At 44.6% G+C, this 12621-nt stretch overlaps 2 protein-coding genes across 2 annotated transcripts; both read left to right on the top strand.

Annotated features, from left to right (window-relative positions):
• The first annotated feature begins 1033 nt into the window (after positions 1 to 1033).
• LOC143474005 (protein FAM237B-like) lies at positions 1034 to 1477 on the top strand. The gene has a single exon (XM_076971255.1). It carries the CDS (start codon positions 1034 to 1036, stop codon positions 1475 to 1477), a length of 444 nt encoding a protein of 147 aa, XP_076827370.1.
• Positions 1478 to 5249: 3772 nt separating this feature from the next.
• On the top strand, positions 5250 to 12593 carry osgin2 (oxidative stress induced growth inhibitor family member 2). Its single transcript, XM_076970348.1, has 6 exons — positions 5250 to 5604; positions 7404 to 7498; positions 7590 to 7726; positions 8114 to 8305; positions 8623 to 8714; positions 9541 to 12593. The coding sequence occupies exons 2-6, from the start codon at positions 7432 to 7434 to the stop codon at positions 10832 to 10834; spliced, it is 1782 nt and encodes a 593-aa protein (XP_076826463.1). The 5' UTR covers positions 5250 to 5604; positions 7404 to 7431; the 3' UTR covers positions 10835 to 12593.
• Positions 12594 to 12621: the final 28 nt, after the last annotated feature.

Genomic DNA, 12621 nt, shown 5'->3' with positions numbered 1-12621 from the left:
TTTCTTGTGAAAATGTAGGAGACCTTTTAAAATGACCTTCACAAGTATAGTTAAATGAAAACAAATATACTGTTAATTAAGACTTGAATGACTCATTAGTAGACGAGTTGTGTAATTATTTTGGTTGTCTTGCCTCCAGTCAGCTGAAGCCCGTAAACTGTGTGCTTAAACAGTGTGGTTAACAGGCCTAATTGAATATGAGGCTAATAAGATTAGTGATCATGGAAATCAATGGATATGGAATCCCAAAAAACATTTCTGTACATTTAGACAATTGTGAAAAAAAACTTAAAAAACGTTTTCCAAAATAATGTTTAAAAGTTACAAATATAAATAATAACTGTCAGTGTTAAATATAAGAAAGGTCTTCACCTGTAACACTGTAATTCTACAGTAAGTAAAGGTAGCAAGAAACAGCTTTAAATGGCCAGTCTGGATAATTACCAGATTGCACAAATGTGCCTATAGCACTATAGCAGTACTGAGTGGCTGTGGTGGGACCACTGAGGGGAACTACATTAACTTCCACACTCCAGGGTGCCACACACCTGTGACGGCGCTAGATCAATTTCCACAGTTTTCATTCTGAAGGCATGCTGGAAATTTCAGAAACACCATTATTAAGTCACCAACCAACTGTACTGTTAAGCTACCATACACACCCTTGAAGTAAAACTCACATTAATGCTTGCTTAGGTTAGCAGTGTAGGTTATCTGTTATAACATTGCCTTCTCTTAAAAAACAATGGTCCATTTGTAGTTAACAAAATTAATTATAAATCCTTTCCATATACATCTTTTCTTATCTAAAAATGATTAACAAGGTTAAAAAAATTTTTATATATGTGTCACCCCGATGTATATGAGATTATGTTGAGTTAATACATTATTGTAAAATGGAGTTGCAAGTATTCTAATTTGCCTAGTACATTTCGGTCATATGCACATCTCATATCTCATGATATTCACTCTTATTTTCAGATTGATCCGGTTTCCCAACGTTTGCTCTGATTCTAACTTTGACTCCAAAGATATGGATCCAGCGGTGGCCCGAATAGTTGGCAAACTTGGAGCCAGATGGTGGCACCTCAAGTCTTTTTGTCTGTTGACGCTTGCCGTCGCCTCGGTCTGCACGCACTCCAGCCCGTCGGTGGTAAACAACGACGGAGGGATCGGCAAAGTACCGACCAACCTGGGAGAGATTAACGGCGAGTGCTGGGAGGCGTCGTCATTGGCGGTTATCGAGGTGCGGAAATTACGCGTCGCTGAGACAGTCGGGGCGTTCTGGGACTTCATGACGTATCTGCGCATGTCTCAACTGCCCAAGCATCAGGAACTATTTCTGAAGCTCGCTCAGGTCTTCTGGGAGCGCTATGTGGACTGTGTGCTCTCCCGCGCCCATGGCCTGGGCAGGCGGGCCAGTGTGACACACAGAGAGGGCACTTTCTGTTCCTACAACGCAGCGCCTCCTTGTTAGACATATCACCGGCACTGTATCTAAAAACTGAATTTTAGATACCTTTTTTTCTTTCTGAAGTCACAAATAATAGTTACAAATAGCCTAAAGTAGCATAAAAATCAAGTTCTGTTCTGTATCATTTAGTTTTTTAAAGAGACATTTAAAAAAAGTTGCCTTATTCCTGAATGACCTCAAGGAGAAGTTGATCATAAACAGGTTGAGCAAATGTCAGATAAAAATTTCAGTGGTTATTCCACGCTGGCATTAAAAATCACTTGAGATTATTTCAGAAGTAAAAGTATTCTTAATATAAATAAAGCTTTTCTTTTAGTACATTAAGGCACATTCTGTGTTTTCCATATAACAGACTAAAATGAGGAGGAAAAAATCTAATAAAAATATTATTTTATATAATACAGATTCAGTATTCATTAGGTCTACCAGTAATATGTAAAAAGTGAAATAGGTTCACTTGTTGTTTTAGTGCATTTAGCCATGTTAGGCATTATGGAACATCTTGTGCTTGTTCCCTTTACAGGTACACCTTTATTTCTGGAAGGTTCCGCTCGCCAGTGGAGCACATAAAGTGTGTAGCTCCTAATATCACGATCAGGGGCTTGACTCCCAGAGAGTGCGCAAATTGTCATACAGATATAAATATAAGTCCTGTGGATAAGACATGCTATAAATGCAGAATAATACATTGAAACAAGATTGAAACATCTATAGGAAGTTGAAACAATTTCATTTTCAGCGTGATTCGCATACAATGGCTGTATACAAATGGTTGTGGTTTAAACCTGAGTGATGGATTGAGTGTAATATCAATCTACCAGGCTGAATCACTGATGAAACAAATGACACATTTTTCAGCTGCCCCTTGATCCTAATGCGTCACCTGCATACGCATCTTCAAACTAGCGAATCTCCACTGGGCCACAACGTCTCCAAAACAATGAACATAATCACCTGACAATACAGGAAATCACGGTCCAGTCAACATGCATTCATCACCATTCATCACGAGGTGTGCGTGTCTCAGTCATGACCGTGTGCTACCCTGGCTGGCCTGGGACACACGTCTGGATGGAGAGAAAACAAGGATTTGCGTGCAATTGCAAAGTCAGTTGATGACTATGTGTAGTGAGTCTCATGCACGTTGGTGACTGACGGCAGGTATCTGGAAGGGGTTTGGCTTCATGGTGGTGCTTACAACAATGGCAGATTAATGATGCAGGAATGTTCATGGGAATGAATCTCAGTGATTGCTGTGCATTTAACATTTAGTCTAGTAGGTTAATCAAAACTCATGGAGTCACCAAAGACACTAAATGAACAATGCATCACTCAGAGAACAGCAAAAATTAGGTGCCATCCAAAAGATTTTAATATTATATTTTACCTTGAACTTAAGTGCCCTATAGCAACCTACTATTGCAACTGCAGAAGTTCTATTAGAGCAACAGAAATGGTGGAACATCATCATATTTCATCCCCAGTTGTGTGGAAGGAGGGGCCTATCGTCCTTGGTTCATTCTGCTCACTCTGTGCTGACAGGCTTTTGTGTTACTCGTGTTATTGAGTCAAAATAATAGGTTTACATTGCCTATATTTTCCTGATCAAATGCACACAATGACTGAGTAAACACCAAGAATCTAGTTTCCCTTGCTAACAGCCCAGAGGGACATACACTGTCTCAACAGCCCAGGGGGACACACTGTTCCCACAATCAAAAACACGATCAACTTGTATCTGCTGTTTGCAAATCTGGTGTACTCATTTTGCAAAATCTCTACACACATCTCAGCCCAAAAGCTTAGATGTCAGTGTGACCACACGTATGTCATTTTAGAAACACCACAGTAACCAAACAGAATGCATTCTTAATATGAGCTGCACACATCTCACCTGTGCAAACACAGCTAACCACAGTAACACACTGTTTCCTATAAAAGTGTTTACACCCTGTACAGCAACTTGGACCACAACTAACTAAAAAATAACTAAAACCCTCAAAGCTTTTCACCACTCAAACTAACCTCAAAACCCACCAGTAGAGACAAACCTCACTTGACTGAATAACTCCTCAAAAACCAATGAATCTACACAGAATACTACATTCACACATACAACAGGTATGCACAAACACAAACAACAATAAAGGTTGCTATATTTTACAAAACACACACACAAACTCGACTCGACTCTGTAGTGACACCGTCTCAGGCTCCATGCAATGTTTCGGGAAGACTCACCTGTTCACATGGTTTCCAATCATACACCTTCCACTGGAGAGCTAGACAGAATTCCTCAGGTGGACTGAGGAAGGGGAGGAGTATGATGTGGATGTGCGGATGTGTGGAGAGCCGTTCTCTTATGGGACGGCGGGGCGGCTGTGTGTCCCTCACTGAACGTGCCGCGATTATGATTCGGCTTTGTGGGGGATGAAAGCTGTTGTGGCACTGATGGACTGCATCTCCCCGCAGGCCCTGATTTGCACATACTACAACTGTGGTGACCGGTTCTGGTTCTGGTCCACAGACAGAAGCTGTTTCATATGACAACACAGGCGGACGTCTCTCTGGAGGAGAAAAGAAAATATAATTCTCTCTATGAGAGGAGCGTACGCAGAGAAGTGCTGTATTGTATGGGCCAGTGATGTGATGTCTTCCTCAACCTCTTCATCTTCCTCTTCCTCTCAGTAATCTGTCATGCTCCATTTTTGTTTTTGTTTGACATCTGTGAGGCTTTTTCCTGAATCAGTGTGAGTTTATGTGCTGCAGTAAACCGTTATGATGTGCAGTGCTTTCACACGTGGGATGATGGTTTAGTTCATTAGAAAAATTTGTTTTGACTGGTGATGCTAGTGATTAGGAAAATGAGACATATTTTCCCAATGAGAAGTCAATAGTGTACTCAGGGGTGCACAGACTTGTGCATAATGAACACAGCCGAACTGCAGACTATGTCCAATCAATTAGAATGTGCTTCTGGGTGTGAGGAAATATTGAATTATGGGATTTCGGCAGAAGGAATCGATTTCTTGATGTCTTTATTCAGTTACAGTGTGTGTATCCAAACAAGAAAAAAAGGTAAAAGTTGCAGTAATACATTATTAGTCTTTGCAACAGTGTCTCATCAGCGCTCGTGGTGAACTACAGGCTCGTGGTGCAGTTTGTGGATGCGTTATTTAGGTTTGAGGACTGAAGGTTTTTTTTCAGCAAATGTGATTTTTTCCCCCTTTTGTGTTTAAGCTTTGGGGGAAGTAGAATTTGATACTGTGGCACTGTATTTGTGCCTACAGATTATATTTGTGCAGTATTCTGAGATACGTGTGTATTCAATTAGGAGAAACTGTATGTATGACATTACCGTTTTGCCCTCTTGTGGTCAAACATCGGAATATAACTAAACCCCAACAATGCCAATATCTAGGTTTGGCCATGATCTTTCCACAAATTGTGAGACCACAATTTTTATGCGTCCTTTTATTTGAAATTCGTCCATTTTGATTTAAATAGAGGATCTGTATTACGATGTAAGTACAGGACAACACAGTACAGAACTAGGAAACAAATCACGCAGGTTTTGGTTTTGACCGCCGTCGCTTTTATTTAACAACTTATTTACATTTCTTTACAAATGTTAACGCGCCGGAGACCTACAGCTGTAAAACACAGTCGAACTTGTTACACAAGAGCAAAAATCGTCTGTAAACGCGCCCATCGAAGGGCGATCGATTAACGTTCCTCTCGCGCGCACCGGCGTCCGCAAACGCGCCTCGCCACGTGCGCGCGGCAGACTCCGCCACTCTGGGATCGCTCGCCATGCCTGTCGGGTCCCAGTCGCGCGAGGCGCGTGCGATGCTGGACGCGTCAGCCGGCATCTTCGCACTTTCCCCGGCAGTTCGTCCTTGGCCCACATTACCCACCGAGGCGGCGCGTAGCCTCACACCTTTCGAGCGGCGACAAATTAGGTGTTTAAGGACAGTCAGAGAAGGAGAAACAGCGAATCGAGAGCATCCCTGTTCACCAGCGGTTCATGTCATCCGCTCGGTGCGCCCGGATCCTCCCGCGGGTCACACGGAGCGCTGAGATAAAGACCCGACAGCGCTGCGACGCGTCTGAAGCCCTTACGCTCGGAGGTAAGATCATGTCCGCAATTACATCACTGCAAACATAGTGAATATGCGGAATCAGGTGACCAAGCCAAGCTGTATCTAAAATTATGAAAGGTTGAAAGCCTGAATGTATTTTTTTCTCACACCAATTAGCGCTGGGACGTTTCAGTATAAGGTTTATTATAAGGCGTATTTTTATTCTTAAGAGTACTTTCTGCGTCCCAGCCTGTAGCGTATTGTACACTCAGGTTTGCGTTCATGTGCGTTACTACACGCTATGTGAAATGTGACACTATGTGATGGAAGTCTGTAGAGTGAAGGAATCAAATGCGTCTCAAACAAACTAGTTTGAAATGTGGATCTTAATCTACCTTATCCGGAGTTAGATTGAAATTAGCCGACGTAAAATAAAGTTGTAAGTGCTAAGACAGTAATATTGTAAACCATGCCGTTTAACATTTGTTTAATAAACATATGTATAAAAGTAAAACATTGTTGCATTACTTAAATGATGCTGAAGTAATTGAAATACTAGAAAAGCTCTTGATATTTAACTATTGTAAATGAATGTATTATTTTATAGATTAATTATTCATGCGAGAGTTGGTATGGAACATGGAGAGCTGGTCTTCTGGGGATTTGGAGCTTATGTATACCGCACAGACACACAGACGTGTGAAACCGCGCACACACATCCACACACATAAACCATCTGACTGCTGGTAAAACACACACACTTACCACCACTGCACTGCACAAACACAGCTCTCACAATGTCAAAGATCGATGTTTACCAGTACGACTGGGTTAAGATGTACTGTGTGGTGGTCAGAACCTAGACAGAATCTTTTCAGAGACGTGTTCTATATTTTATTTTGGAGAACTGGAGAGAAGCAGCAGTGGGTGGAGGTGGGTGGAGGAGGAACCCCAGGACCAGCCGCCCTGTGCCAGTAACTCATGAATGTGGTCAGGGGACTGTTAAAATGGGGCAGTGGAGTGGAAATACCACCACCTCACACACAAAACAACTCCCACACACACCACACACACACACCACCACCATGTCCACCCCCCCCACCTCACACACACCACTCCCCCCACACACACACCACCCCACACACACCCCACCCCACCACCTCACATACAGCACCCAACCCACACACACACCACCCCCCTACACCACACACATCTCCACTCATGTCTGTGCCTGGCAGCTTCACATTGATACAATCACATGGTCACAGATAAACGGGTCGGGCCGGGTTGCAGCAGCTTGCTGACGGTCAGCATGTTTAGTCCAGCAGAGACATAAACTCAGGCTGCAGAGGTCTAAATGTGGGGTGGCAGTTAACAGACTTAACAGAGATGTGAACAAGTGTGTAACAGATATGAACACAGAGATGAACAGGTGTGTGAGAGAGAGGAACACAAAGATGAACAGGTGTGTTACAGATGAACAGGTGTGTAACAGATGAACACAGAGATGAACAGGTGTGTAACAGATGAACAGGTGTGTAACAGAGATGAACACAGAGATAAACAGGTGTGTAACAGATAAACACAGATGAACAGGTGTGTAAAAGAGATGAACACAGAGATGAACAGGTGTGTAGCAGAGATGAAGACAGAGATGAACAGGTATATAACAGAGATTAACACGTGTGTAACAAAGATGAACACAGATAGGAACAGGTGTGTAACAGATGAACACAGAGATGAACAGGTGTGTAACAGATGAACACAGAGATGAAAAGGTGTGGAATAGATGAACAGGTGTGTACCACATGAACATGTGGGGTGTAACAGGCATCTTGTGTTTGCAGTGCCTCTGCTCTGGCCCTGGTTGTGACCATGCCTCTCCGGGACGAGAGCTCCCTGCCCAGGGAGAGCCCTGCGACCGTGCCCGTCGTCATCATCGGTGAGTGGCGGTCGTGTGGGGCGATTGCAGCAGATAGCAGAGAGTGTTCCCACGAAAGGGCCGTGACCATCTGCCCCCGACGCCTCCTTAGGTAACGGCCCATCGGGGATCTGCCTGTCACATCTCCTGAGCGGGTACACGCCCTATTTAGACACGGAGGCCACGCACCCCAACCCCATCCTTTACCACAAACTCCAGGAGGCAGAGCACCTGCCCATCACGAAGCAGGCAAGTTACAAATGTGCATCAGATCCTCCAGGAACTTACTAACATGGTCCAGCATGGAAACAGTGGCACCTTGGGATACGAGCAGACCAACATCAGCAGATACGAGCAGACCAACATCTGAATTCTTTAAGATATGAGCTGCGACTCGACTTTTTAACTACAGTACTAAATAACACCTTTTTCTTTATTTCATATATTATTGTTTTAAAGTATACAAGTGTGTTTCTTAATTAAAAACATTTATTTTTTCATAATTTATGGTTTTGTCATGTTTCACAGGGTTGGACAGGATTAACTCTATTTCAGTTATTTTAAATGGGAGAAATTTGTTTGATATAAGAGTTGACTGACTTACGAGCTCGGTTACAGAAATGTCTGTGTGTGTAGGACCTGCAGTATCTGTGTGAGGGATTAGAGGGCCGTTCAGGGAACCCAGTGGCTGTGCTCTACGACACACTCCTCCACCCCGACGCAGACCGGGGGCTCGAGTTTCCACCGGTGCTGCAGTGGAGGTTGGAGAAGCAGCATCACATCCCCCACCTGGTCCTGGGAAAAGGCTCCCCAGGGGGGGCGTGGCACGTGAGTGTATTCTTCAACTGAATGATTGTACTGTATTATAGTATTGTACTGAATTACTGTACTGTATTGTAGTATTGTACTGCATTGTTGTACTGCATTGTAGTATTGTAATTAATTATTGTACTGTATTGTAATATTGAACTGAATTATTGTACTGTATTGTATTGTATTGAATTGGAGGACGTTTGGACGTCAATTCCACAATTGCCTTATTTTTAACTGCAGTATTTTACATAATTCCTGGGCAAACCAGGCCTGGTTTAAGACAGAATGGGTCACACAGCCTTAAATGATCAAATTCCCTTCCTGTTTCCTAGACAATGGAAGGGTCTATGCTGACCATTAGTCTGGGGATTTGGATGGAGCTACCTGGGGTCAACTACAGGGACATCAGCCCTGGCAAGAGGAGGTAACACACGGGCCCTGTGATCAGACTCGTGAACATTGCTACGCCACCATCACTGCTTAAAGACTCTCAATGGCGAAAACCTCCAACAGCTTAATTATTTTACATTTATTTTTATTCATTTAAGCTTATGTAAATGTAAATAATGTAATTGTAAATGTGCCGTATTTTGTCAATTGTGATTTTTACACCGCAATCGAAATTTGTCCTCCGCTTTTAACCCATCTGTGCAGTTAGAACACACACACACACACACTAGTGATTACTAGGGGGCTGTGGATCACACATGCCCAGAGTGGTGGGCAGCCCTAGCCCGGCGCCCGGGGAGCAATTGGGGTTAGGTGCCTTGCTCAAGGGCACCTCAGTCATGGCCTCAGGTCTGAGAATCGAACCCACGACCCTCCGGTCACAAGACCAGTTCTCTACCACCAGGCCATGACTGCCCCCTTATGTTAGTTTTATAATTTTCAGCACTGACTCCAGTAGCTAACAGCATCTTAGCTCAGTGATATTCAGACTCTGATGTATTTGTATTGGCTCAGATGTTCTCAAAGTAGATAACAAAGCACTTTTGTAAATTGCTCTGGACAGGAGCATGTGGCAAAGGCCCTAAATGTAATGAAAAGATAAAAAAAGCCCAGGAATTCAACCCCATGTGCAATAATCTCGGTACATTGTGTTTTATGTCAATGTGATGAATGAAAATGTTAATAATAACATCCTTGAAACACGCTATTCTCTCTCTCTCTGAATCACATGCTATTCTGTCTCTCTCTCTCTGAATACAGGATTGGTGTATTCATGTTTGTTTCTCTGGTCTTTCTTCTAGGGCTGTGTCGACTAACCGGGCCACTCCAGAGGAGATCTCCTCCTATTATAAGAATTATGTCAAGCTTATGGGTCTCCAGAAGAACTTTGCAGAAAACACCTACGTCACATCTGTTCAGAGACTCCACCGTGATCACGAAAGTAGCCTTGGGAAAGATAATGGGCATGAAAATGACAGCAAGGCTGATCAGACAAACGCTCCAGGAAACTGGACTGACCATTGTACCAAAAAGGAAACAGAACGTGGTCATGATGGCAAGGAAAATGAGCACAGTAATGTCTTAAGAAATGGGACACAGAACGGGAGGGGTGAATCAGGAGAAGAGGAGGACAGGAGAAAGAGAAGGGTTGAAGGTGTGAGGGAAAATGGGGTTTCTCAGGGGCTCCCACAGGGGCTGTGGGAGGTCAGGGGTTACCAGCAGCTCCAGGGCGACAGCCATGTCCCTTTCAGCCTCTTTGCAGAGAACGTCGTCTTGGCGACAGGAGCGTCTGACTCACCGGCTCGGCTGGGCGTGGAAGGGGAGGAGCTTCCCTACGTGTTCCACAGTGTGCGCGACCTCGGCGTGGCCGTCAACCGCCAAGGTCATCTGGGCCCCGCCTCCGACCCCGTGCTCGTGGTGGGGGCGGGGCTTAGCGCGGCCGACGCGGTCCTGTGCGCCTGCGACCACAGCGTCTCAGTGCTGCACACCTTTCGCAAGCGGGCCGATGACCCCGGCCTCATCTTCAAACAGCTGCCCAAGACGCTCTACCCAGAGTACCACAGGGTCTATCACATGATGTGCTCCCAGACCCACTTGCTGTCCCCGATTGCCAACTGCGGCGCCGATCCCAGCGGTCCTGCCGCTTCCTCGGCTCCGCTCCCGGACTACACCAGCTTCCCGGAACACTGCGTCCTGTCCTTCCAACCCGACATGCGCTGCTTCCTTCGCGGGTCCAATGGCGTTCTGAGAGCTTTCAAAGTCTCCATGGTGCTGGTCCTGATCGGAACCCACCCGGACCTGTTCTTCCTGAAGGAGCAGGGTCAGTACTTGGGCTCGGACCCCAGCAGGCCCATCTCCTGCAAGCATAATCCCGTGGACGTGAACCCCTACACATTCGAGTGCAGTGCCGAGCCTGGCCTGTTCGCCATGGGCCCCCTGGTGGGGGACAACTTTGTGCGGTTTCTGAAGGGAGGAGCTCTGGGCATCACCACCTGCCTGCTGAACAAGATGGAGAAGAAAGGGAAGCTTATTGATGATGGAAGGTGTGGGAGAGGTGGGCAGGGTGGAGGCAGAGGAGTGGGGGGATTTGTCTGAGAATGTTCTAGAAGGTTTTGCAGGAAAGATGCAGCAAATGATGTTTACACGTATGCAGTGGATACATGTATTTTTACGGCTTTGATACCATTCTGAAAATATGTGAAATTTTACAAAATAATATAGGCTAGAATTTAAGCGGAGTCACTTTGCCTGCTGTCTTATGCAGTTTTTTAACAGGTAGTACAGGATACAGGAATAATGTGCCAAGATTTCATTGTTTTTTATCTACAGTAAGTTCTGGTTGCTTCCCTAGATGTCGTACACATTGTAAGTCGGCTCTCTTTAAAATGGTGTTGTGTTTTCAAACTTCACTAAGTAGACAGTGATTCTCTTGATTCTGTTATGGCAGTAAAACTGCCCTGTGCTAACGGCTACGGCACAATGCCATGACGCCATGATAAGTGTAACTGCTTCTCTTTCTGGAGAATTACTCTTTAATCCAAACCACACCCCTCACAGAGCAACTTGAGTGCAGCGTTCAGCTAAAGGGTTCACATGGCCAAATGCCCAACAGACACATTCTCTCATTCTCAAAAGTCTTATCACACCCAGGATCTGTGCTTAGAACATCACAGCCCAATAAATGAGGTGAGTTGGAGATAAGGTGAGGAGCACGGTCATCCGGGAGAGACTCGGAGTAGAGTCGCTGCTCCTCCACGTAGAGTCCGAATGCCACCTGGGCTCCTCCCTGGTGAGGTGTTCCAAGCATGTCTAACCGGGAGGAGATCCTGGGGAAGACCCAGGACAGGCTGGAGAGATTATCTCTCTCGGCTGTCCTGGGAACACCTCAGCACCCCCCAGAAGAGTTAGAAGAGGTGGTTGGGGAGAGGGAAACCTGGACCTCTCTGCTTAGGCTACTGCCCCCACGACCCGGATAAACAAATGTTAAAGGATGGATGGATGGTTTTACCAAAAATGCTCGACTGTAGCAGTTCTTGCCTATATATATATATGACATGCAGTATATGGCATGGTTGTGTAAACAGGTGTGTTTGCAGCATGGTTCTGCTGCACTGAATTCAGCCATTAAAATTGCTTTAATAATTAGTAATGAATAATACTTGAATATTATTTCATTGCTCTATTGCCCACAAGCTTCCTGATTAATGTGTGCAAATCTAAGCTTCTTTTAGACTGATATGCAAAGTGTATGTGTGGGCTTACAGAACATGAACCAATGAAGCTCAAACATGTGTGTGTGTGTGTGCGGATGTCTTACTGATACACTCACCACATCATTAATACACACAAGTGCTTCAGAAATAGTTCAGCACCACTGGTTATGCAAACCCAGTACGTGAACCAGAACCAGTACCACGTAGAAAAGCTCCTCGGCCAATCCTTCTTCCTACAGGTGAATCAGAACTGAACCAGAGCCTTGGGGGAACGTCCTGGAGTAATTCAGGATTTTCTTACATGTTCATCTCTTTCCTGCGTGTCATCCTGTGCACGGCTTTACGGTAAATAAGGTCTGTAGCATCAGAGCATCTAGATCTAGTATGACTTGTGCCAAAATAAAATACAATAAATGAACTTTAGGTAAACATGAAAGAAATCGGGTGGAAAAGTAACAGGTCCATATGGAGCATGACGAGGGGGAGGAGCATGAGTGCTCAGCGGTCGTTCTCGACTGAATTTTGAGCTCGATTTGTAAGCAGGTCTTTCTAACTTGAATTGTTTAACCTTGTGAAAAAGGAGAATGAGATTTTAATGTTTTGTATGTGTTATTTTTATTATGGGCAAAATAAAAGTTTTCAAAACCGTTTTTTGTTACATTGTTTGCC

Source organism: Brachyhypopomus gauderio, chromosome 13, assembly GCF_052324685.1.
Source record: "Brachyhypopomus gauderio isolate BG-103 chromosome 13, BGAUD_0.2, whole genome shotgun sequence".
Lineage (NCBI taxonomy): Eukaryota > Metazoa > Chordata > Actinopteri > Gymnotiformes > Hypopomidae > Brachyhypopomus > Brachyhypopomus gauderio.
This window is presented reverse-complemented; position numbering and strand designations above follow the sequence as displayed.